Source organism: Pezoporus flaviventris, unplaced genomic scaffold (assembly GCF_033815535.1).
Source record: "Pezoporus flaviventris isolate CSIRO_AGI_PZ_B2104156 unplaced genomic scaffold, CSIRO_AGI_Pfla_v1 ptg000020l, whole genome shotgun sequence".
Taxonomy (NCBI): Eukaryota; Metazoa; Chordata; class Aves; order Psittaciformes; family Psittacidae; genus Pezoporus; species Pezoporus flaviventris.
The window spans coordinates 3,868,047-3,895,918 of NW_026892568.1; the positions used below are offsets into that span (position 1 = coordinate 3,868,047).

Here is a 27,872-nt window from a genome sequence, read left to right on the forward strand (position 1 = left end):
ATCATCTGAAGTGTAAAGACTAGAGGATAATGACTTTTCTTCTACATGAATGGTATGGCAGTTGGAAAACTCTTGACTGTTTGATAAATGTACCTAAACGCTTTCTTTCCTGTTCCTTCACCCTCCTGCAGCAACACAACAACCTATTCCACACAATGGAGCAGGATATGACCTCACAAAAACCTATGAGTAACTAGATTTAGATGAAACTACAGCATTACTTTCTAAAAATCTAAAAGAATTCTTCCACTCCTCCAAAATATAAGGGCATTTTTAAAACCTGGTATTTATACCTGTAAACCACTCAGGGGACAAGATTTTTCTTCCTTACCTCCTGGGTCCATTATAGGGTCTAACACAGAACTGGGGAAGCTCTCAACATTGCAGGCGGTTTTTCAAACCCATGTGAAAGCTTGAGACACACATTTCATACTGAATTTCAGCTGGTTTTGTGACTGACCCTCTAGGAACCTTTGCGCAATGAAGTCACAAAACCCAGGAAAGAACAAGTGATACTGGCAATAAAGATACAAATACAGCAGATGGCAGCTTTTGTTATTTTACTCATTTTTCCATTAATTCTAGGTTTAAAATATGTTTAATGTGCTTTTACTTCAACTCTGACCCATCTTCCCCCAGAAGTACTCACTTGATGAAATATTTGATTCCATCTGCTGTATAAGCTTCCTCCCATCCGTAAGGCAGACCTAAGATGAAATAAAGAAATAAGATGTTTCAAACCTTAACTGACTCAAAGAACATAGTTTTGAGATGATATAAATCAGAATGCTGTCATTTCAAACCATGTCTAAAAAAGATTATAATTTTTGCTGTTTTGTAACAAAATAATTTAAACAATACAATTTAATAACTGTTTGCTGTGCTGCAAAGCTACAAACCATTTCATGATACTTCCATGACTAGCATTTCTTTTGCAGAAGCTGACAGGCTGGTCAAATCACAGTGTAGTAATTAAGTATTTTTGAACTTTATATTGTAATTTACACCTACATAAAGTGACCAAACCCCTCCTGTGCCTGTCTTCTGTTGAGGTCTGTTTTTACAGCTGTTAAATACAGATGCTAATAACGATACAAGGTAGTAGTATGGGCAGAATGAAATCCTCTGCCGTTTGTTTTTTTCACTAACTTTTGTGTTTATACAAAATTTGTGGGGATTTAGGCACAAATTCCACACAGAGACAGATTTGGAGAAAATATGTACAGATATTTCTGTTATATATCCTAAAAAAGGTTAATTTACTAAATGCATTGCTTAATTTTGTGATTTACACTAATGTAATCAGTCACGCTAATCTTAAAAACTCAATCTTGGATGTTGTTCTTAGGTTGAAAGTCCTATCCATGAGACTGATCAGTAATACATAATACTTTTATTAGGGTACAATACTATATCACTTTAAAAACTAAATTTCCATAGCAAACCTCTGCCTTTTCAATTACTGTTCACTCAATACCAGCTCTTTGTAGGGTTTGAAAAGTGCTGGAGAAAGAAGCATCAGTCAATGTGCAAAAATGCTCCTGATGGATGCTTTTGTGACACTGCACTGTAATGTAGATAAAGTGAAAGGTCCTGAAAAACCCCCCTTTCTTGGAGACTAGAAATATGTATATGAAATTAAAATATGCATGAAAACTTATTCTGGAAGTGCTTTAGCTTGGAAGCCATCTCAAAATGTGTCTTAGGAGTTAAACTATTTTTGTGCAAGTCACAGTATCTCAAAGACCAGCTCATTAGAACCATCTGTGAGCCTGCTTTAGATTTAAAACTCTTATTTGGAAAATGTGCTGGCCTGCAAGCACCAGATGATCTTTGAAAGCTGCTTCATACCAAGGAATGCCCTAAGCACACATGTTTATTTTGGAACTTCTTTCTCAAAAGGCTCCTTTTCTTCTCTCCCATCGTCACAACTTTGTCTTTCGTGTGGTCCTTCCCAGTCCGGAAAGGGCTAACTTCAGTTCTCAAAGATAAACAGTCATTACAGCTACTGAATCATGACCTGGCACAGTGAAGCAGGTATAAACCATCTGAGAAGGAACTATACCTGTAGGTACCAAGTGAAGAGCAGAAAGTCAGTCAGCCAGAACTCCAGAAGTCAGGAAGGAAATTTGAGAATTAGAAATTGTAGAACAGCGCCATTACTGTTCAGTACAGCTTGAAAAGCAAAAAGCTCACTGGCTTACTTCTCCTTTCATTTCTACCCCATATTAGTCATTTATCTCAGACTTCTTCCCATTTTCAGTTTAGAACAGAGCTATACAATCTGTTCCTCAAAACATGCCACCTACTACCTTTCAGAGAGAATAATCCACAGCTACTTCCCTTTAAATACAAGGTAGTTGCTGCATAACAGTTTTCAGGCTCTGACTCCATCATAAAGAAAGAAAGAAAAGGATGTTTCAAGTCACAAATATGCTAGACATGATCACAAGTTCTTCCTCTCCCATGAAATATGGGACCTTCCTTCAACACGGATATTTTCTAATCATTTAAATGGCAATAGGGTTCATCCTTCAATTGCTTCCATCTGCCCTGGCCTTTCCTCATGCCTGCATGCAACGTGCATACCCAAAATAAGTAAGAACATCTCTTCTAAATTATAAATAGAACCTCAGCATCTGCTCTGTGCTCACACAGATCCCCTCTATCACCTGTTTCATTCATCAGTGATTATAACCCTTTTTTCACTAGAGAGTTGATTAAAGTTATGTCTTTTTTTCTCATTTCTAAATGAAGAATGGTACGTAGGTAGCAATGAAAACTGATGCTCTGTATTCTTTTCTTAACACAAAAGACTGTGCTTTTCAAAAACACTGAATGCATCTGTCACCTATAAATTAAACTCCAGAGATATCTCTACAGTTTTATTTGCCTTTTTGACTATATATGCATTAGATTGTATATCCTATCCACTCTTTATATGCGTCAAAGTTCCACCTACATCTGCAGGTTTTTTTAATGCCTTTCTTTTCCACATTTTTACTTTTTCTCCACTCGTTTTTCACTGCTGTTCCCTTTACTCATTTCCTTCATGGTTAGATTTGTACTTGTATCTCTTGGTATTTCCCATGGTAGCCAGAAGGCTCTTATGTTTTGCATCGTGTTTCCCTAGACATCATCTTCACTTCCTTCAAGCTCCTTTCTCCATGAATCATTCATAAGTTGATCTACTTCCTAGTGCTCTATTTTTTCACACCCTCCAGGGTCAGATTTATTGCCTGTCCTAGGACTTGCTTTGAAAGACTGCTAAGCTGTAACCTGAAGTAAATGGGAGGTACAGGAGCTCAAACCATCAGAAATACAGTCTGAAAGATACAAGATTTAGCCTATATAAACCCTGGCAGTCTTAGGTTTCCTACATATTTATAATTTCTTCTGTGACTTGCTGCAGTCTTTGATGAAACTTCATGAATAATATATCTTGGCTGCAGTTGTCTGCATATATCATCTTAAAAAAAATAGAGAATTACAACATTTGAAAGGAATTTCAGCAGAAAAGACAGGACTTCTTCCTATTCAAATATTTGTGACTATTTACCTTTTGCAAGGTAAAGAAAAGGTAAAACTGCAAAAGTGATTATGCCTGCAAAAGAAATGGATACAGTCCAAAGCATCCTTTGCCCAAACAGAATGAACAGTCTCCTGAGAGAGCGTTAGCCAAAATACATCGTAACCTACCATTATTTTCCACTAAGTATATGCATTTAATTAGGGTTAATGCAAAGGAGATTTCTATAATTCGATGTGAAGAATTAAAACAAGAAACCACTTGCTGTCATCTGTATACCAGAACTGTGAGCTGGTTACCGAGCAGCAAGGCAGAACCCCCGGTGCCTGCCTGCCTCCTTGGCTGCAAGATGCCTGCTGTGATAACACGATTGTAAAGTTAACATTATATAAAGCTGAAAGGAAATGAAACCCTAGGGCAAGCAAAATTTTCCTGACACTTGATAAAGGGTGGATCGCATCGATCTGTATCACTTCCTGGGGTTAAAAGGACAGAGAATGCATCAGCATTGACACTTGACTGGTTGCAGTAAGGAGAAAGATCAGCATCAGCCCAAGTTATAAACTTATATGAAACAACAGACATTGAAGATTTTGTCTACTGTTTCCAGTATACACACTTCCTCAATAAAAGCTGCATACAGCTTGATCAAAGTATGTCCCCAAAGCAAGAAGGGGGAAAATACAGATATTAGGAAAAAGCCTCATTTTACTGGACAGTTATCAAAGCTAGAAACTGTGCAGTAATGTACTTGGATGGGGTTTTCTCCCAGTATATTAGTTAAGAAAATATTAAAGTGAAAGAAATGTGGAGATGAGCAGATGAAAGTAATAAAAGCAGATCCCATAGCCTGAATGTTCAGCTGGCTCAAAACTGACAGTTATTTCCCTAACATCTAAATACTGCTGTTCAAATATGGTTTATTTTTCTTCTTTTCTGACAGAATTATTCAAAGGAAATAAGAGATTTTGAGTCTATAGCAAGAATTGCTCAAAAATTTACTGTTCACTAGGACTCTATCCAGATTTGGCCAAAGTGACACTATTTAAATGCTTCAATATAAGCATGTCCAGTGCTTTATATCGACCTTAAGGCCAGACTAAAACCCTGCTTCCATTATAAGCAGTCATACAAATAGTACTGATGAGTTTGAAAAGAGTGCTTAGGGATAGCTGCCTACCAGAGGGATAATCTCACCTCAAAACTCTTTTGTGAAGCAGGAACTTATTTCCAGTAGCATTCACAGCTTTGTCATCCACCATAAAAAGGATGTCTGGCTACAACTGGCTGCTGTTAAGGCTAAACAATCCTATGTTTGTATCATTAAACCACCTTGTCTGGAACTCATATTAAGTATTGTGCTTAAGGGAGGTAATATCTCTCTGGAATTGAAAAGCCACATAGTACAAGTATTCTGTTTTACAATGAACACATTCTTTGACCAACTACTGAAATAGGGATGTCTTTTTTCATGTATCCTTTTACCTAGCTTGACTGCTCCAGTTATACATACTTTATTTTAAGGTACGTATACAAAAAGAGCACAAGCTAGCTCCGAACTACCCTGTATTTGCCTCCTTATAATTTATTTATACTTTAGGTTCTCAAAAATGTTTACTTCTTTTAAGAAACAGAAATTACCTGATAAGAGTATTTCCGATATGCAAGACTTGCTAAAGGACATTATGAACAGCTTCCTCTGTCACTTGACAAATGAGGTTTTGAATTCTGATCTCTTTTCAATACCCACCAATTCCAGCTCTTACCAACACTTAAACCTTCCTCACATGGCCTCAATAATGATGTAAAATTTGTTAGTTGAGATCCCAAATGCCTTTGCCTCTTCACTCTGAGCTATGTAGGCAATGCAAAGAGGAAGAAAAGCTGACTTGCTGATGCTACTTTAGCTGGTCTTGGGCTCCTGAGTGCTACAGGAATATGGCAATATCCCACATAGGAGACTAGAGGTAACAGACGATGCAAGACCAGCAGAGGAATTCCTTGGAGTCAGGCAATTTGGCACAGCTAAAGCAAAAATTTTTGGAGAAACATCCAGCCTTGCTTATCAGGTGTGTTCAATGAGGTGCAGGCATGAAAGGCTCTTTATTTTTTGAGGCTGTCAATAACACATACTGTATTTTACTACTTATTTGTGAACTGAATATAAAAACGCGGGTTCAGAAAAACAGCTTTCAGAAGGGAGCACGCACTCTGGCATTTGTTTGTGTGCCACTTTATTCTTCAGATCATTTCAAGGGCTCTTCCCACAAACAAATGTGTTTCATTTTATGAATAATGGTCTGCTAAGGGGCCATGCCTTTCCTTTCTTTCATATATCAAATCCTATTATAAAGAAATTGCTCTTTTGCTTTTGTTGTTGTTAATTCAATAAAGCAAAGATGGAGTAAGCAGTTTTCAAGTGGAGACATCTGGGAAATACCAGCAACTGAAATCTGTGCTAATTCAGAATATGGTTGGCACATTGGCTTGTCTCCTTTTGGTCTTGATCCTAGAAAACATGCTTCAGGGAAAATATTTTTCTTTGGATGTCCAGGGCATGGTGACCTTGTGTTTTCCCATCTCTTATTAATCATAAGATACTGACCTGTCTATGCTGGCAAACTCATTAATCTCTTATTAAAACAATTACATCCTATCAAGTTACAATTCAGAATGAGAGCTATAAAATCATTTGCTTTGTGTGCTGAAAAATTATATGATCAATTGTAAGAACTTAATTGTAATTTTGAAATTACAGTTATAAATGTGGTTGTTTTTTTTTCTACTCTAACATTTGTCTGTGAATAACTTGGCACAGTTAATTAGAAACAGTATGAACACAACAAAAACTGTAATATATGAACGATAACCAGCCAACTGACTGATTGAAGAAAGTAAGAATGACCTCAATCAGTATATGTGATCAGACACTGCTGTAGACATACTGCTCTCCTACCTAAACAATAAGGAAATCCAAATTTAGAACAAACTGCCCACCATGTGCACTTGAATTCTTCAGAAATGAGAGCTACAGCCATCCAAGCAATGAGGTTGCTGCTATGTGTCCTCAAGAAGGATAAACTATTATCTTCCTGAAACATTACTTTAAAAATATACCTTTTCAGAAGCTGGATATTGGAAATACAACAAAAAAACCCTGCCCAAACCAATTTGGAATGTTATTAAAATGAGAAACAAAAGGTGTAGTGGATGCTTATTTTTATCCATGCAGGAGGTTAGCAGTGAACGCACAAAGCAAGCACAGCACTTGAAAAGGCAATAAAATACTTTCTTCTGCTTAGTTGATGGCAATCAAACATGTACAACTAATTATGCAGAAATGGCAGAAGTCACTGGAGCTTGCAGGACATACTTTACAATAACATTACTATAAAACATCCTGACTTCTAAAGAATAAAAAGAATACAGCAAATGAAGTACTGAGCTGTCTGCTTCATCAAATACAAGCTGTTCTTTCAAGGTAAAGTCCTCCTTTTAGCCCAGAGGTAAACCAGAAGACTTATCCATTACCTGCTGTCACAGGATAGAATCTGAGCATCTACACCAGCTACTGATGCGAAACCAGGGACTTTTTTTAGCATACAAAAAGCTGAAAAAAGACTGAAATTGAAATGCTGACATGAAAGGAATTTAAAGTACTACTAATGAGTATTATTTTTATAATGTAATCACCTTTCTGAGAAAAGGAATTATTTAGCAACTTACACTGAAAAAAACAAGCTTATTATTTCAAGATACTTATAACACAGTCAAGATGCATCCCATTTGGCTTACAATGCCTTTTCACATACCACACATCTGATAGCCAGGAGTTCACAATTGATTCTTGGGAGGCCTGACATACCATTAAGCAGTACATCCTCCAACATTACAGCTACTTTAGTCATGAATGTAATATGTTTGTTTAGTCATCAGGTCAGGACAGTGTAAGCCCTCAGAGGTGAGGGATAATGAAGGCAGAGAGGAGTTTCAGACTGCTGAAGAAAGGACAGGAAACGTTACGGTCCACAACTGGGGATCTAGACAGAAACGCCTAAATGTAGGCTAAAGAAATTCATAGAAGTACCTCTTGAGAACATTCTTGTTCTGACTGTTGGTCCAATCCACTTTCAGCTCATTAAAGAGAGGCTGGAATAATGCGTTCTTACTCCAGAAATACAAGCCTCTGCACGCATTCATCACCGGGACTTGGTAATTAGGAACAGCCTGGAACAGTTCACTGTATGGCCCAGCTCTAAACCATTTCTCTTTTCCTCCGTTGTCCTACTCTCTTGCTTTCCTGATTACCCTGGTCTGGAATCCATCTATCTCCTCCCTTCCTTACTGGATCAACTTCTCTTGTCACCATCTATTGTGCTACCCACCCACGTCCATCACTGTCATCTCACATTGCTCACTGACGCATGTGATAGTTAAATATAAGCTTTCTAAAAGCATTCATTGGTAACAAATTAAAATGACTAAAATTAGAATTGAGCAGAAATTGTCTGAGATTTAAAAAGCAGTAGTATTACATGATACACCTTTCTTGCTAAGTAATACCTTACTTTTTTGCACTGATGATGAAATTAAACTGTACAGGGGGCTGGCATGAACCACCTACAATTGAGAGACACAGAACTACTCTGCTGAGCTCATTTCACACTAAGTACAGACCAAAGTCATACTTCTTCCTTTTGAAACAAGAATTGTGAGAAGTACTTAACGCAAGATATCCTTTTAGCCTGTTACAGAAAACACTGTAGCTGCACATAGGTAAAAGAAGGGGTTTATTTACAGGAAGACATGACTTTAAAGCCAGCATATTTTAAAATGAATGTCAAAAGTTCTTAGACACTAGGATAGATGCCTTTCCTTTCTGATATAAAACTGATGGGGAAAAATAATCCACCATGTGCCTAAATTATCATAATTCATTTTACTTCAACTGTAAAGAATTCAAACATAATACCCGCAGCAATCACTAATGCAAAGCAAAATCTCAGTCCTTAACTTCCAGTTACAGATTGCCTTTAAAGATGCTTATGGCATAACAGATCTAGTACGAGACTTACGCACGTTTTCTACCTCATGTAGGTCTCCTTCCTAAGCACCAAGCAATTATGTTTTCCTCTTGCAAATTCTCCTGAAAATATACTTTTAAGAAACTTCCTATATCATCCTTGGCAATTGACTTTCTCTGTACTTCTTTCCATTTCAATTATCACACTGTGCACCATATCCAAGGAGCTCTGCTAGCCCTCAGCTTCTCACTCCTACCCACTGAAAAGAAGTGAAAAAATGTGACAACTGAAGGAACTGACAGAAAAGCACACCAACCCTCTGAGGCAAGATGAGCCCCGATAGCTTTAGCATACATTGACACTCGAAACAAAGGTCTGATCGTTCCCCTCTCCCTGACAGCTTGCATCCAGCTCTCTCAGGATGCTCATAGTTGTGAAGCCATAGAAATTAACTCAGCATTAACTGCACAAGAGTATGCACAACTCTTTTGGTTCAGCTCCATGCTATAATGGTTGCTTTAAGGTTTGGTACCTGACATAATGAGACAGTTCTTCTGGACTAGCATGCAGACACATATACCCACACGGAGACATGGGGTTACCCACCTTCCGATAACCAGCCAACTACGTCTGAACTGTACTTCAGTAAGACCAAAAGACAGAAGAGGGGTGTCAGCCTTGAGACTGAGACCCCACGGTTCAATTCCTGTCTCACCTGTGTATTTCCTCTGACTGTGAGCAATCTGCATCTCCATGCTACACAGTGTGGAAGGTTTATTCCTCCCCCTTCATGTCAAAACATCACGTTATAATGAAGGATTAAGGTACCAAAATTCTAAGTATTTTGTCAACAGAAATTAGCTGATGGGCTATTTAGAAAGTATTTACCATCCAGTAAAATTTCTAGAGGGTTTTGACTTCAGTCTCCATAGTTACCAGAACCAAGCACAACTTGTATGGGAAGAGACACAAAGTCAATTACATTTTTCATAGTGGGCTCACAGTATGAACTAAACGAGTCCGTAGATTTTAAAGGTCTGCTCTTTAATGAAGTCTTCCTTCAGAGATGCTGAAAATTAACCTAATGAGCAAATCTTGATAGCTCATCTGCATTTTAAGGTATAATAATATCACTTACTTGGTTTTCATTATTAAAATGTTTTGATTTGAAAGTCAGTACAGACAGTGCCTATTCAAAAGCTGACTCATCTTTTCTCATTAAAGGTAAGTGAATGGAGAGAGAATAAATTGCTTTTCTACCAGCAACAACAGGGTTCTGAAATCTAGGTCACATTAAAGAACTGTCTTATATACAAGCTTTAGACATTGAATTGGCTTTTTCCTTGCTGTGAAACATTAGAAATCACACACATGTTCAATCACCAATAAACTGGCTAGCAACATGTTCATAATTGGTAATTCTTCATTTGATCAAGCTATATTCTGTCCTTATTAGTGTCACCTTTTATCTAGCTTCTCTGCTTGTACATAATTACTGTAATGCTCTAACCCTCATACATCAAATTAAACAAGTGGGGTCTAATTTCTACATCCTGTAACAATACCCACAAGTAAGACCAGTTACGTGAAAACCATGTCATTCCTTGCTCACATTCAACAAAATGTGCTTTTAGCCCAAATAAGGAGAGGTCAGGGATAATTCAGGATTTAAAACCCATTTGTAAATGGACATTTCTTGGAATGTCACTGGAAACCAGGATTAGAATTTTGTAAGAGCCTGGCTAACTGGATTAGATGTCTGAAATAAATAGGGTGTAATTCTATAAAGTCTACAAAGACAAAGTATTACCCTGGGTGCAAATAATCAGCTGCACAGAAGCAAGTGGGGTATGTCCAGCTAGCCCTTGGTTCAGCAGAAAAGCCTTTGGAAGTCCAGGAAAGCCCAAACTTCATACGATTCAGTAACGTAAAGCTATAAGGGAAAGGGAAAACCATTCGGGGACGTAAGAGCTGGTGTGTCAGATATTGAAGCAAACAAACTTATCATGCCATTTTTGTCTCCAACAGGCAGGTCTCAAGTACAGAACTCAATATAATTCTGATGAATTGGAGAGAACTCAGAGAAACACAAGGGTGATGAAATGGCTAGGAGACATGCTGTGTAAGGGAAAAAAAAGAGCAAACTGGTATCAGTTTAATTTGGGGAACAGAAAACAGTGTAGAGATGATCTGGTCTTCAGATATGTTAAAAGCTGCTACAAAGAGAAAAACAGCAGGATGTTTTCAATAACTATAGGGATGAAGGCAAGTAGTAATGTGCTTAAGCTGCAATAAGGAGGATTTATGCCAAAGGAAAAGCTTTCTAATGGCAAAGATAACTAGGGATGGGAATAGTTAGCCTATAGAAGCTGTGGAATATGCCAGACAAATACCTGTTTGGATTAATGTAGGTATAATTCATGTTGCTGGTGGGTGACTTACTGAATTGTTGGAGGTCCTTTCAGGCTAAATCTTTTCTGATTCCTTGGTAGCAAAGTACCATCTAAGTGCTAGTTTCCTAAACTTTTGTATAATTTACATCACACGCAGACATTTCTGCTGCTTCCCATTTGCAAGGCATTTTTAGGTCTTGTTTCACAGGAGTAATATATTTTACTTATATTACATTCAAAAAACCTCTGTTTCTCTCTTTCTAAATATTTATTACAAAACCAAACCAGTACTGGCCAAAGAAACAGGCTTCATAGTACAGGGTTTTTTTAGGCTTGTCAGTGCCTGAACTTACATCCCGCTAATACTAAAACCAACCAAACAACAAAAACACTGCCAAAGGTGAAACTGTGAAAGGTTTTATTGCTGTCTACTGCCTCAATAATAAACTACTCAACCTTGATTTGGCTTCGCTGGCCTTACTTATTTAGGTAACATTATAGGCACTGCTTTTAAGCACAGATATGCACTTAAACATTGCTATTTCAGCAGTGATGACGCTCTAGCTCAGTGATCTCACATTTGTTTGAGTCAGGGATCAAAAATTCTGAGGGATTATCATTATGAACCCTGCAATTGAAACGAACATGGAAATGTTAAGGTTCTGTAGACAAGCTGTAAATTGGCTGCAAGAGATTTGTGGTCCAGTGGCTGTTGACAAACTGCAGCTTGGAAACCACAGCTGTAATTCTGAATTACTTTGAAATATGTGGATAACCAGGCATTAAAAAACCAATTCAGATCAAATACACAGCAATAAAAGGTTGCAATAAATACAGAGTACCAAAATACAGCCATTCAAACTAAAAAGGCAAGAAACCGAGCCCAGTAGGATGGAGCTTATGCCTTATGGCTGCCTCTATTCTCAAGTCTACCCTTCGCAATTAGTCATTCTCCTTTTCTAATGCAGACTTCAAGAGGTTAAGACAGTGTAAAGGTGCTACTTAAATGGGGATAACAATCCTAATCAAGGCTTACAAATGATGTAAATAAAGCAGATCCTATTGGATTTATAGACTGAAAAATGGACTTCTCACAGGTCCAGTGCTCCATTTTTAACTCAATTTCCATGCACACTCATTTTAATTTCATTTATATTGGAAGTATTTTAAATATTATATACTACTACATGTCTGAAGTGGAACTCTTCCCTTCCATTGCGATGAAACATTTTCAACTTCTTGAACAGATTTTCCTTTTGGAATCGCCGTTCTATGAACACTGTCACAATTAATACCCTTCATTCTTATTTACCATGCAGGCAAAATTGGAGATTTAAATGATTTGCAGAAAATTCAAAGTCTTGCTGCATGTAAACAGTTTTGTAGAATAAGCTTTTAAATTGTTGTCTGTGACCTTGGAAAACTGCATTAAATATGCCTCGATTTTTTTCTTCCTGGTGGTTATAGAATCCATTTTCCCTGTATTGCAACTTTGAATTTTATTTCTTATTAAAGTACATCAGTTGTTCACCTCTGGCTTTCTTATTGTGATTGGATTTGCAGGGTATGTAAAGAGCTGCTGATAAGCTATCGATTTTGTAATATAATATTCTCATTTGCAGAATGAGGCAAACAATATTACAGGGCAAAAGGGATCCACTTCTCATCCCATGTGTATGTGATGTTATGTGCTGGGACAATTAAAATTAAGACAAGGGTTATCCTCAGTTTACATCATTGAAGACAGAATAAAAGGAAAATTACCAAGTTTTAGTTCAAGTCCCAAACTCTATTCCTGTGCTGCACCAGCCACGTTTTCAGATCAGTAGAAAAAATGTGGGTAACTGCAATTTAATGAAAAATATGAACATTTCTTGCAATCTTAAGTGTGATTTTTGGACAAATTATCAGCTTGTGAATTAGCCACCGCTCCTGCGTAGAGTCACTCACAGTGCACAGTTGACAGTAGGGACCTACAATACAGATGGAGCACATGTTGAACTGGAAGACAAGTGATCCCAGTTCCTATGAAGTTTCCCATTCAGCAGAGCTGGAAACCAGAAAACCACTGCCCCACAGAGACCAAACCAAGTGATGCATTCAGCAGCAGCATGAAACTTGTGTCTTGCTCTATTTGGTCTTACTCTTATGATGTCTTTACAAGATGAGACTGAGCAAACAAGAAAGCAACCAAATTCCAGTTTCAAGACCAAACTGGGAGATGCTTCAGCCACGTAAGGAAGAGGATTTACATCTCATGTTGTCTTCAGAACCTAGTGGAAGCCAGGAAGATATGCTACAGGCACACCTAAATCCTGCTCTTCCGTAAGGAAAAATTGATTTTGGAGCAATGTTCTTGAGAAGATGACAACATCTGCTATAACTCCATGATGCTACATGAGGAATACAGTGCCAACATTTTGTGGTGTAAGACTGCAGTACCCATAGCTCAGAATTCCACATAATTCTGCAAGTAGGAGCCACAGATGACCAGGTCATATTCCAAAATTACTGACGTGATTCTGGGACATTTCTTTTAAAAATGTCAAGTCAGAAAAAAATCAGCAGTAAAAAGTTCTGTTAATAACTGAATATTATGACTTTTGACAAAAATGAAATGACCCTCCCCTGAGGTATGTTTGTTTTGAGGAAAAAAAGTTCAGCCTTCAGGGACTTGCAAAACAGAGAATTCATCCACTGGATAGAAGTTGATAAATTCCCTTTTAGGAAAATTCACCTCTTTTGTTAAAAGTTTCAAAGGAATAAGAAGTTTTAATTTCACCAAATGAGTATTTTCTAATAGAAGCACTGTCTCAGAAAATGTTTAACTGACAAACAAAACCTCTTTTTAAAGCACGTGGCACTGATTTTAATTCTTTTGCTAGTCGGGAACTATTAGAAAGAGGAGCTGTACAGATGTGTTCAGGATGTACACTGTATTATTTAATAGGTCCCTTCTACTTCTGATTTCAATAATCCCCTGAAATATTTATGGCCTTGCCAGCACCATGAATACACAGACAATCTATCTCTTTATTTACCATTATGCTGCTCCTTCCTGAGCAGCTCTTCGAGAAAGGAAGTAAAGGTACAGTTCTAGTTTATTAGCTGAAAGAATATTGAAGGTATGCTACCCTCCCAACGCAGTTCTGTCCCCACAAAAATTATCTGGCAGGAAATAATCTTCTCTTTCTAATACTAGCAGTATAAAAAGACAGCAGTGTGAGTTTCAGCAACCACTGGCAACCAGACAATATTCCTGGGGTCAACAGAAGACTTGTATTTTGATATTCAGCCTCTGCAAGTGCATTTTAATATCATTAGCCTAATTATCAGAAGTCAAGTTAGCCAGGGTATGCCTACCCATGCTACAACTACATCTGGATTTCGCTGTACAGGCAAACACCAAAAAGTGGGGGACAAGCCCACACTTGTATGTCAACTACTTCAGAACTCTCATGCGGAACTACAGCCAATTATCTGTACAAAATATAGCACTGTTTTTCAGGAACAAACCAGTAAAAGTCTATATGGCATTAATTCTGTTGTAATAAACAACAAATAAATAGAGAAGAAAGATGAATACTTAACGATATTAAGATTAAAAGTTCTCAAAATAGCAAAACTGGTATTTGTGAAGACTTGCTGCTCTACCTTGTTAACTGTGTTTCACCTACGCTGTCAAAAGAATTTGTGGGGACAACTAACACTTTGCTAAACATGCAATGGTTTTGGCAACTGACTATAATATAGTTTAAAAGACTAAACTGAAGAAATGGGTAGATTGCATATTTCAGCCTGAGACCTTAAGACTTTGGTACAAAGATCAAAAGCAACTTAACTATCAAGAGAACAAGCACTAATGGACACTACCACCAGCAGCTTCCATCGCCTTCTTTTTATAGATAGGTGGTATACAAAGAAAAGTAATACAAAAACTGGATAATTAATCTTCTGCCTGTAGAATCTTCATAATCAAAGGCATAGTAACTACTGTGACTAGCAAGATCAATATCATAGAATCATAGAATAGTTAGGGTTGGAAAGAATCTTAAGATCACATCTAGTTCCAACCCCCTGCCATGGGCAGGAACAGCTCACCCTAAACCACGTCACCCAAGTGATACAATATCAGTAAGGGAATAGGAACTTTGGAAGCTATATTAATTTGGAGACCATTTCAGAGGACTTCAGCATGACTGCCGTGTGTCAGATCCAAGGCTGGCAACAGATTAAAGGAACATATGGGCAAAAAGTAGTTCAAGATGCAGTGCTTGAGTTCCTGCTGAGCAGAGAAAGAGGCTTCATAGCACTTAATGGATACTGATGACTGGGATTACATCAACAAGAGCAAGATTGTATCTTGGATAGAAATTTCAGAGGCAGAATGAGGAAATCAGCAGTCAAAATACTTGAAAGCTGCATTATGCTAGTGCACATTTCAAAATGCCGATTGCCTGCTATTTTATGAAGAGATAAGCGTGTTCCAGGGTTAATCAGATTTTGGCCATTACCAGTACCAAGGATATTTCTTTTCTAATTTTGTAATAGGAAAGAAGAAAATGCTTTCTCAATTTTTTTTAGCATGATTTGCACCATATGGTCTACTAAGTGCAGCCAGCAACTACTTTTAAATGCTACAGTTCTTTCACTGATGCATTATTACCCTTTGTATGATGAAAGTAATTTTATGTCTTCAGGAGATGCTCATATACTACAAAGCAGAAAGGCCTCTCAGGACTTTGTTTCTAAAAATAGCTTACAACCTCTCAAGAAGATGAAGGATGAACCTTTCAAGGGATGAGCTTGATTATTATTCTGTTTGTTACTTTCTTATTTGCATTTCTGGATCTGGAGGATCCTGTAGTAGTAAGCACTGGAAAACAAGTTTGGTTTGGTTGGGTTGTTTTTTTTTAACAGAATCCTTACTTGAAGAATTGCCAAACTGATTTCACATAGCTGTCACTCAACCTACACAGCTGAAAACTGATCTGCGGCGTTATCACAAGGCAATATGTGCTTAGAGATTTTCAGGAATACACTGAACTTCTTGAAACCTCTTGGGCAAAATGTTGTGCTATTATGGATGGAAAAGGATAGTTTGGGTGGCTAATAAATAAATATGTAATTTGGACCTGGTTCTCAAGCATGATCTTCAAGAAGGGAAGCAGTTTCCTTTTGGAAGAACACTCCACAACCTTGTCCTTGCATCTAGATTTGTTTCACATGTAAATGAATCAAAAGGTATTTTGGTTGGGGCTCCTTTACTTGGTGTTGTAGAAAATGAAGCAACTAATGAAAGAGAAGTTCTACTGAGAAGGTAAGATGGTTGCCCAGCTGTATATTTTCATGCACTTAGCAATCTCACATATATTAATTTCAATTCTCTAAGAACTTATTAAGAAATTATTACAGCATAGGCATCTTTGCAGAAGAAAAACCTCCTTCAGTCTGCAATGTAAAGTCTATTGTACTTTTCTCTTTGATGTATGATATTTACGAGATGCTACATACTTGAGAGCCCCCTCTTTATGACAGCCCATCTGGAAGAAAATGGAAGATCATACAGGAAACATTTTGTGAGAATCTGGCATAGAAGACTGCAGACAGAATGCTACTAAACAGTTACTCTGCCTTAATTACTATATTTTGAGCAAGAAGGACAGAGAGAGAAAGCAAGCAAGGTTTAAAGCTTTAATCTCATACACAAGCTTGTCAGAGCCCAAATCTATCTGTAATACTCTCCAAATCAGAATGAACTCAGAAGGATGACGTTCAATCTTTAAATCCTTCTCTGCAGAGCTATATTTAACTCTCAGGTTCACAAAATGGATCCCTGCTGTGGCTCCAGAGCTTTCTAACATGTATCCTACCTATTACATGCAACACAACGACGTTAGAATCCAGTCACATTTAGAACTAAAAGTTCTCCTTGCACGATTTCCTGTGCAATGTGATAGAAACGACTCAATGTGACAGAACTCTACCACTGTCACTAATGGAAAACCAATTATCTCCTCTCCTGGCCACTGTTACTTTTATTTCCAACAGTAACTCTAGTTCTAATATTCTGGGGCCTTCTGAGCAATTTTTGTATCTTACTCCCCCATAGGATGTCATAGTTAGCCAGAAATACTGAATAGTTAACCATTGTCAAATAAGGCATTTTTTGTATCTTGAAACATTTCCTCTACAAATATATTTATTCAGTCCCTTCTAAATGAATTCTCAAACAAGGTAAAAAGGATATTCAAGTCTTTGATACAAAGATTATTGTCAACCATAATTCACCAGCTTTCCAAAAACTCTTGTAATGTGTCAGACCATTTCTGTTTTGTTTTTGCTGGATTAGAACTGACACTTGTGCCCAACTACAGGTAAATACAATCAAAACATACAATTGTTTCGATGATCTGAACTGGGTATCATATAATAAGCCACAGCTGTTTTTTAGATTTGCAGCTGCATGCATGTATTACAGTAACTGCTCATGAGCTAGCATAATGTTTACCAATGGGAACAGATTTCTGTTAACGACCTGAGGATATACATGTATCTCCCAATGAAACTGCAGGCTGCATTCACTCCCTACAGCAAGAAAGTCTTCATTTAGATACTTTGATACATGTAAATTCAGCAGAACAACGTTTTGTAAACATGCCCATATGAAAATAGAGCGTTACAGCCAGGAAACTGTGCTAACTCTACGTGATTTGGGAAATGTTCATATTCCTCACCTTGGCATTAATTTTCTGCTTTAAGATTTCCAGGAAAAAATGTCCTCTAGAATAACTTTATATTTTAATTAGTTTGATGCAGGTGCATTCTGAACTGACACCGAACCTGCCCTGTCCCTCTGGTGCTATCAATGGTTTATTCTGCCATTTCACATCCAGTTTGAAATCAAAGTCTCTATCTTCTGATTTGTTTCCCCAAGGACGTTTCCTGACTTCAAAACTCACATTAAAAAGTCCTTAACAATAATGCTCTGCTTTTCTAAGAACTTGGAGAAGTCTTCTCATTCTGATGCATCCTTCAGGTCCTGAAAGAAGGATCTCTCTCACTGTGGTTTAAGGTACTGAGTTATTAAAGCTCATGTTCCAAAATCCTGTTGACTTAATCTGCATTCACCACTTTTGTTCAAAGCCCATCAAGATCAATGTAAATATTCCCACCAGTGAGTTGCAGGTGATGTCTTTTGAGACAAGGAAACCCAAGTCTCTAGAATACCTTGTGCTGCTTCCTCCTGATGTTTAGACCCTGAACTACAGAAAGTCCTCTGTATGTTGTATTTGGAAGAGTGATGAATGATATTAACAGCATCAAAATAACTTCTTACTATTACACTTTCATCAGGTCTTTGTTAGATAAAAGCCTGTTGATGAACACAAAAGTAAAGAGACTGTGCAAAAGGCAAAGGAAGCAGAATAACAGAAGTGAAAAAAGGAAAACTGAATCATGGTGACTACTAAAACACTGCTCTCAGTTAGCAAGCAAGATGCTAAATCAGGACGTTTGATGGAAAAAAGGAAGTATTTATGTGTGTGTGTATACATGCAGGCATGCACACAAAGACACACATGCTCACTCACAGTCTAGTTCCAAAATGGCACGGACAGACTTGGCAAGGTCTCTGGCTTCTGCTGCAAGAGCTGTTGTGACAGTAGGTCCAGTCCTTCCCAACCGTGCGAGAAGTGCTTTAGCAGACAATGTTGACGTTCTGTCACTAAGTGAACAAAAATTACTATGTATTTGTAAGGTTCTAAAAGAAATGGTTACTTTTAATAAAGCAAAACTGTGTTTCTAGATCGGTTTTGATCTCATTGTATGAACAAAAAAAGATTCCCACTATCAAATTGACGAGCTCGCCTCAGAAGCGGCTCTGTCTGTACAATAAAGGTATTAGGAAAGTTCAATTCAAGCAACATTCATGACTCAAAATCCAGCATCAAGAACTAGTGGGTGTCACAAAGTAACTTGCTTAAAAGTGATTTTCATATTAACATTTAAGAAGGGACGCTGCTTTCGGGGACCCAATTGTTCTATGCTGTTAACCATACTTAAATTGATATCCATATATTCAATTTATATATGTGCTACTGGATTAAGGATGATGCAAAACCACTTGGACAAACCTAAAAATAAAATAAAATTATAACCCACTATTAAGGTTCCTTGCAATTTTAACTAATCCTTAACACATTATAATTACTTTATGGAAACATCCAGACAACCATAGCTATGTAATTACTAACTGCTTTAATTTAATGCTGAGGTTTTTAATGAAGCTGTATCCTGAAAGCCTCATTTATAATTCATGCCATTCCCTCTCTTCCAATAAGATGACACTCAGAAGCATACAGCAAAAAAGTAGAGAAAAAAATAGTTACAAGATGATTTTTAGAGAATTTGAAACAATGGTAGAGTTTTTCAACATGAATTTTGTCAGTTCAATATTAATAACTATGCCATTCCATTACCTTAAAGCTGTTGAGGGAGTAGAGTTATCTGACAGTACTTCATGCACGATCTGTTGGCCATAATCAAAAGTTAACAGTTTATAAACCAACACAGTTAAAAAGTTAATACCTTGTAATATGATGTTCTACTTGGGTGAGGGGGATTGGATTTGTAATTAAAGATTCTAGCCTCTTCCAGCTAGAAGGGTAAAAGTAAAAACCAAGATATTACAGCCACTTTAAATGAAGTGAATATAACAACATCACTCAGTTCCCATAACACTTCAAAATATTATCAAATATTACTTTTGCCTCTGGGAAACTTCAGAAATTGATGGGTTTGTGAGAATTTAGGTGAAAAAAAAATTACCTGATGCGTTTCATTTGTGTAGAAGAGCAAACCATAAAGATTAAGTAAATTCCTACATGGATCTGTACACTTACGTGCCACCTTTATTTGTAACAATAAAGAGATCTCTGCAAACTAGTTTTAGTCAGTTTATTATGTCCTTTCCTCAGAAACATCAACACAAAAGTTTTCCAAATAAAATACTTCAAGAAAGGAAAGGCAAAGTTACCTCCACAAACTGGAGTAATTTTTCAGTAGCCACCTCAAAGGTCTTCCTAGCCGATTCCGATTTCCGCAGCTGGCAGTCAAGCACTGTCACTCTCTTTCTCAAGTCTTGGATATTATCCTGGGAAAGATATTTTAAGGCTTTTATTCTAATCATTCTCTGCTGAGGCTCACAGAGATACATGGTGTGAATGGAAATGGATGTCTGAAATGTTTAACACACACTTTTCCATGTTCCTGACAAACACAGCTGCTCCTGAGGCAGGTGTACGTGATCTGCTAGTAAATCAGCTCCCACACTGCAACAGCTCTGGGCAAATGATACAAAGGTAAATTGAAATTGGCAGCTAACAGCAGTGACAGGGCTGCAACTTCAGTTTGAACTGATTCATGAATGGATCAAAAACACCAGCCTGATAATGGTGACAGTATCTGTCAGCAGGGTGGCGTAAATAGCCAGTATGTGAATAAACTCAGTCTGTTGGTTTGTATCTGTACATCCTTTGGGAAACTGAATAATTATGGCATCTCTTGGAGAAAATTACCCCCTAGTATTTCTCTACATGCACTTGTATAACCTATTGATCAGTGTTATGCATCTCTCTGTACTTAAGCTACAGAGAATGTGAGCCTCATTAGCTTAAGTTCTGGAGGCTCTAAGTTTCAGCTTGAGTTCCTAGCACTGTTTGTGCAACAGGACCACGAGTGAAGTCTTCACATGTATATGGGCATATTTGTTTAGCTAAGCTGGCTGCTGAACAGATCATTTACACCAAAATATTCTCCAAATTAAAGAAAATATCACTACCATTAAAAATAAACTTTAACATCCCTGTAGGTGATCTTGTCTGAAAGCCCACTATCTACTATAAAATCCTCATAAAAACCCCATTCATTATCTTTACTTGAAGCAAACGAGTAGACACATCTGTTTGTACGCACTATATAAAGCAGCAACATCATGATCACTCTGAATGTCAAAGAACCTGTGGATTAAAACACCCTTTTTTTTGCAATCTCACTGGCCACTATTGGAGAAGTGGCTGGCAAGCCCTCACATTGACCTTATTCTTTTATACCAAAAAGAGCATACCACAGAATTGACACTACCTAGAGTACACTACCTACTTGATACTGCTTCTTTTGAGTAAGAAGTGCAGAGAATCAAACCTCAACTCAGACATTCAAGTGCTCATTCAGAATTTCAGGAATTCAAGCTAGCATCTGAAAACCAAATCGCTGAGAAAACAACCCACATGCTCTGAATTTCTTCAAATTCTGGTATTTATTCAAGTCCTAGAAAACAAACAGTGCTTCGAAAATACCAGACATTAAAGATGGGGCATCTCACCCAGAAAGAAGAACTAGGGTGTGATTCATCTCATCACACACACTGAGGATTAGATGAGAGGAATTCCTCCCTGGAAGCTACAAGTACTCGCTATGTCACTTCTTGGCAAGCTTGTATATCACAGAGTTCAGTTTTAGCTTTCAATACTAATTCTCATGATGAAATAAGATGATGTTTCAGTAGGTTTTCTTCATCAATTCATACGCACACCCCCGTACCATGAAGAAACCAAGGTAAACACACAAACACCAACCTGTCTGCACTTGTTCAAACTGTGCGTAGAAAATGGATCTGCAATTATGAGGAAAAGTTTAGAAAGGCCTCAAACACTTTATTCCTTAGAGTGTTCTGAAATGCCTCAGTGGAGATGAAATGGTCTGAAAATATGAGGCTCAATTAAAAATGTTGTGGGTTGGGTTTGGTTTTGTTTCTGCAGGATACTGTTAGTAGCCTTAAATCATTATCTTGATTAAATCTAAATTTACTTCAGAAGACTACTGGATCTTACACTGTTATTTGCCTAACAAACATATACATGAAGGCCATTTTTATATAAATACAAAAGCATACAAGTATATGTATAGTCTTTAAAGATAATAAATCTGCAGCCTGGAAGCTATTCCATGCTTTAATGTTTGAGATGTGCCATTTTGACCCATGACCCACATATGCTTCCAACTCCTGTTTTTCCAACCCAAAGATATATGGATAAAGGAAGACGCAACACGCTCCACATTACCCCCTTCCCTATGCACCATTCCAGTTATTGAATAATACAAGACAAACAGTGACCTACTTTGGAAGAGCAGATGAAAAGAAAATGAAAACAAGATACATGACAACAGCAGGGAAACCATGGTAACTATGACCAGTGGCTGCTTTGCTTACTTTATTTTGGCCAGAATGATCTGTGAGCTGAGCCTTCAGCTCTACAATTTCAGCTTCCAACAGGTGAATAACTTCTTCATAGTCCATTTCCATTCCCCGAGCCTGCCTTTGTGCGGCTTCTGCAAGATGAATCCTACTTCGCAGGGCTCTTGTCTCTTCTACAGCTGCCTTGGCTTCCTGTAGGTGATGGAATTTAATTGAGAAGTTATAACTCCAGTTCACAAAGTAGTACAGATTTAGCTCAAAAGTGCTGCAGTTGGCATTAGGGCTACCTTTTAATATTTATGGTTAAATGGTTCAGTTGTTGATCTTTAAGTGTAGTATTTGCAAGCAAAGAATAGGTATTTACAGAGAGAGATGATTTTCCTAATAAATTAAATCACAAATTCTATGATTACTGCAAATCTAATTGAATGAAAGGTTTTATAGAAACACACCTGATGCTGTTAAGCTGCCCATCATTTCCATGCTAAAAAAGCATGAGATGTTACTTCATTTTATTATTATTGCCTGAATTCACACTCAATTCACAGTTCACACATCATGTAGGTGGAGTTCTAATGCAAATATTCAGTCCACACTATTCTCAAGTAAGTGTTGGTTTCTATTTCTCTGCCTAGTTCCTGCTCTTATAGCGTTATCCTGTATTATCACAGAAGAGTGTTAGATAAAAATGATATATAAATAATGTATGGAAAAATCAGGATATTAAAAACTGTTGGCTTGAATTCAGCTAAAGTAATCCCTGAATGTCATGAAATCTGATTTTGAGAAGGATATTGCTCAGTTCATTTTACTATTAATTCAAGTTAACTTTGTTTTGTAAATTTAGAAAGTCAAACTAAAGGTCTGGTGAACAGATGAGTTTACACTAGGAAACAGCAAACAAACTGCTCATCAAAAGTGCAGACGTAGAGGCGCACCGGCACCAAAACCCGTAAACCATCCTTCCCTCAGCTTTTGATGAATTTTCTGAATCATTAAAGTTATAAATTGAAATATACAAATTCACAGAGCTAGAAATTCTTCAAGTTCTTCAGGGAAGGATACTCAGGTGAATATTCTACTCCTAGTCTACCTATTGTAGACTTATTATCAAAGCTATATCCTGGTTGGGAACAGAACTAGTGAGAAATAGGCAGGGAGAAAAAAAGTAAACCCACTATGAATCCATAACAAGCAGGAAATAACCCTCTAGAAACTAGTGCTGAAATCACAGCTTCTGAAAACAACTGAATGACCAAATCTTCCTATTTTTGTGGCAAAAAAGTCATACAATGTTTAACAGGCGTCATAACTGTCTAGAGAGGTTAGTGAAGCTTACAAAAGCAGACTTAATTCTTTCCTAACTTAAAAGCATTTGTTCTGTGCAAGCAACATCCTTCAAGTCAGGTTTTCCTATACTTTGTCATAATGTAAAATGATCTACCAATCTCAGATTCTACAAGTTTTTAACCTGTACACTGTTAGTCTTAAATAATACATATTTCCTTCAAACTGTAAGTAAACTGATCTCAATGACATATATATAGGCCATCATCTTCCTAATATTTACGAGGGTTTTGCAATATAATACCTATTTGGATGATTGCCAGGGACATTCTGGTCTCTTAGAAAATTAAGCATAAAACAAGTCATCACACATGTAGCAAACAGCAACATCATGAGTGAATCCACGTCACATTGGTGTGATGTAGTTCAGAGGTTTCTGTTATAGGCACACAAGTGATAAGGGACATATTTAAATAACCTTTAATGTGACAGCAAGTATAATGACTTATGTTTTTCCTCTTTTTACTTTTGGAAGCACAAGGCATTAGATGAGCCTATTCTACATGATACGCACCTCCACCTGCAAACACAGACTGTTCAACAGTTTATCACTGCATGTCTGTCTGTTATCCAGGTTGTTAGAGAGCTGTCTGTCTGCACAGCACTAAAAGCAGCGCAAAAGGCTATCACTGAAATCATCCAATGAAAGACCACCAGAACAATCCAGCCCTCCTGCAAGCTGCTCATTGCTGTTCTTCCTCCTAGAAGCAATTCAGAGAATGCAGGGGCTTCGGAGAAGTGAAGGAATCTGTAAGGTAGAGGACAAAATCACTGCCCAGGTAGAGGGTGCCTTCTTGCTGCTGTAAGAGATGGTGTGACCCAGCAGCAAGAAAAGCTGGGCCCACTGATACAGAGGATGATGGGGTAGTGAAGGTATCCTTCAGCAATAGGCTGGAGGTGGGAAAAAGACTCGGAGACAAAAGTGAAAAGACGGTCTGATATTAAATTGGACTAATATAAATGAACATAGAGGCCTTGACAAAGGGTGGCATTTTAAAAATGCACACATAGGAATTACTTACATAAACTGGCATCAGAAAAGTCATGGGAAAATTGCTGTAATGAAAAGGGAGGTCTTAATTTTGAAACAAGACCTCCTTGAGAGAAAGGTTTAATCTCTTATAATCCAGAACTGCCTTCACTCCTCCATTGTTTTATTGGAAGCCCAATTGTTGAATATTAATTTCTCTGTAATAGCAGACTAAGTATGACCAGATTTCAACAGTGAAAGACCTAAAGGAATAATTAATGAACAATGGATTCTTCCATTACAATGAAACGATTATTCACACTACAACTGAACTAGCAAAATTTCCTGACAAACCAGAGCTGTTTGTAGAGCAGGGAGGCACAAAAAGAAACGATACCATCAGGCTTCCCCACCCTACAGTTACTGAAGCCGGCATGGTGGTGATCTTTCTTATACAGATGAGGGGCCCCCACCAGTGAAGAACAGATGGATAACAGCATGCTTCAGCAGCATCTTCTCTTGTCCTGTTCAACTGCTTGCATGAAAGAAGACGCAACTGAAATGGAATCTGCAGCTGCTAATATTTCATGTCTACAAATGCCTGATGGGACCATTTGTCCTAATCTGGTATGAAGCCACTACAACGAATAAGAAACTGCAGGCTGGATGACAGCAACTGAATCCTTACAGAATCAATTTCAAGGTACAGATTTCTTTGAAAGCCAGGTTCTATTTCTTTCTTGGATAAATTCAAGTTTATCAAAGTTACATTCCAGCCACCACAAACACTGGAACAAAGGTATTCTTTTAAACAACATGAAAAATTGTAGTTACAGTTGAATTATGTTTGTTCATTAACTTTACCAAAATTATAAGATGAAAACATTCTTTACAAAAACTTAAGAGTATCTTTATTATGTATTAAAATAAAAAAGCTAATGAAACAAAAATAAACCCAATACTTCTTTCAGGCATGGTGAAATAAATCTTACATTGCTTCTAAACCAGCAGCCATTCAAGTCCTGCTCTTCAAAGCACCTTTTTTCCTCTTAGAAAACATAAGCACATAACAGCAAATATCAGCCCTATGAAATACAAGTCCAGCAGTATGGGAGACCACAAACAGTATCCTACCTTTATAACCTCTCAGATTTATTATGTTCAGCTGAAGCGATTCAGTGACAATTAAGTGCACCAAAGCAGCTCTACTAAATAAGAGATCATTCAGGTTGGTATGACCCAGCATTTTCAGCCCCAGAGAATACAGTCAATCTTATCCCAGGAGATAAAAGACACCATTACAGATCTCACATTCACGGTGTTGACAAGACTTCAGATACTCAAAAGTGCCTTTCTATGCTTTGCGCCAATTTCAGCTTCCATATGATTTCAAGGAAGACCCAAAGATAGTGCAACATTACAATCTTAAAGTAAAAAGTATCAATTAATACATTTTAATTCTCACAGATCAACATTAGAAAATAATTACTACCTCGTTTCAAATGTAGCCCTATTTCCAAAGAGTTTGTTTATGCTGTCAGCTACTGATTCATGCACTGTTTAATGAACTGCTACTAACAAAACATGTTCATTAACCAGAATATTTGTATGCCTGTCCTAATTAAGATGTAATCTCAGCAATTCACAATTAGTTGACAATAGAAGAACCACACAAGATACTCCAAGATATGATGGGTAGCCTGTATCTTCACTTAAAACCTTGCTTTTTCAGGAAAGCAGTGATTTAAAAAGAAAAAAGTTAAAATTATATTGAATTCAGAAGACCTTATGCACATACTTGAGCCAGTTTGTAAGTTTGCTTTTAATCAGTCTCAAAAACATACCCATTATTTCATTTCACTTCAGCAGGAATGCATCATCATAAGGCAAATAGCCGCTTGTATTCCAAGCGGCCTCTTTGTACTCCAAGTAGCCTATACCACCATGAATCTCAGCGTCAGCACTGGTTCTGAACCACAGAAATATACGTAAAACACTTGAAAATGCACCATGTATAAACAGAACTAAAATTCCCACTAAAGGCATGCTTGTATCTCCTAAAATAGTGCTGTCATTACCTATAATTTACTATTTCTCTTTCATTTCCCTATGCGGAACCTTTTCAACAGCAGTCACTTAACATGCTTACTAGAAAATCAGAGGGCTGCGCTGCAAGCTGACCTACACCACCGCATGATGGTACTTGAGAGAAAAATTAAAGTTCGAGGACCTCATGTGGTAGAAAACTGGCATTGCTGCCACTTAGAGCATCCTAAACCACCTTTGTCCAAATCCACCTTTGCAGTAAGAGCAGGTCTGTGAAGTGAAACACTCGATGCTGAGGACCTGATATCCTCGCTGTCTACATTTTAGAGTCTGTACTTTGTACCAGCTTTAGTCTAGACTGGTAGACTGAACATCTGCTCTGGTTTAGAGCAACAGACTGAACACCCATTAGTGAATGGAAACAAGAGGTGAGCTACTGGCACATACTTCCAGTTCAATTTTATCCAAAAAAGAATCCATTTTATTTCCCTGCTGTCCCACGGTTTCGTGAGGCTACAGCAGAACACTCATGGAAAAAGCTTTCAAACAGTTCTTTTATAGTCAAGGTGATAATGAAGGTGCTGAAGAAATCTACATACATGAGCAAAAATGTAAACCTAATCTTAAGAACAGTACACAGATTTTTTAACCTCTATCTTGCACCTTTACATATGGCATCTGATGGAACAGACAGCCATGAGAAACCTGCAAGGAATACGTATAACAGTACAGGATAGCAGAAAGGCAGCCAGATCACAAGAAGAAAACAGCTGACAGAATGACAGTCAGTACAAGCAGGAAACAGGAAAGTTACTTGGTTTTGAATCCAGGCTACAAATTACATGGGATTTACATATAATTGGAAATTTCCTTAAAGAGACACAAGAAGGCTAAATTTCATACGAAACTCTGATTTCTTCTCTCATGGATAGGTATGGAGACGTAAACAAGGCATTCTTCACAAAACACTACCATTTTTTTCCTGGTACGTATCAGGTAGAATTGTCAAGTGTCTATATTTTCATACTTAAAACTCTGGCTGACATATGAAGTAGTTAACGTTTGGTCTGTAGAACAGGCACACTGTTGCCTAAGAACAGGAAAATCACTTCAAGAACACCTAAGACCAGACAGGTACATTATTACCCAACTTACCTGATCCAGCTTATCTTACAGTTTTCAGCCTCAATTCAACAGTAGAGAATTACTGCTCTAAAAACTTAAGGATCAGTATTCTCCAATTCTAATCAAAAGCTCTGTAGTTACAAAAGAACCACTTTGTGTTGAAGTCACTGGGGAAGTATAG

The 27,872-nt window shown here is 37.5% G+C and overlaps 1 protein-coding gene across 5 annotated transcripts in view; it reads right to left on the bottom strand.

The window, feature by feature from the left end:
- STXBP4 (syntaxin binding protein 4) overlaps positions 1–27,872 on the bottom strand; it is a 66,211-nt gene that overhangs the window by 14,874 nt on the left and 23,465 nt on the right. For 3 of the 5 annotated variants that reach the window (XM_061455397.1, XM_061455395.1, XM_061455398.1), the window contains exons 17-21: positions 22,219–22,395; positions 19,984–20,100; positions 19,427–19,476; positions 18,539–18,672; positions 650–707 (exon numbers count right to left, since the gene is read on the bottom strand). In XM_061455397.1, the coding sequence (XP_061311381.1) occupies positions 650–707; positions 18,539–18,672; positions 19,427–19,476; positions 19,984–20,100; positions 22,219–22,395 (536 nt within the window). The remainder of the gene's footprint in view (positions 1–649; positions 708–18,538; positions 18,673–19,426; positions 19,477–19,983; positions 20,101–22,218; positions 22,396–27,872) is intronic. The other 2 variants (XM_061455400.1, XM_061455399.1) reach the window with 1 other exon arrangement.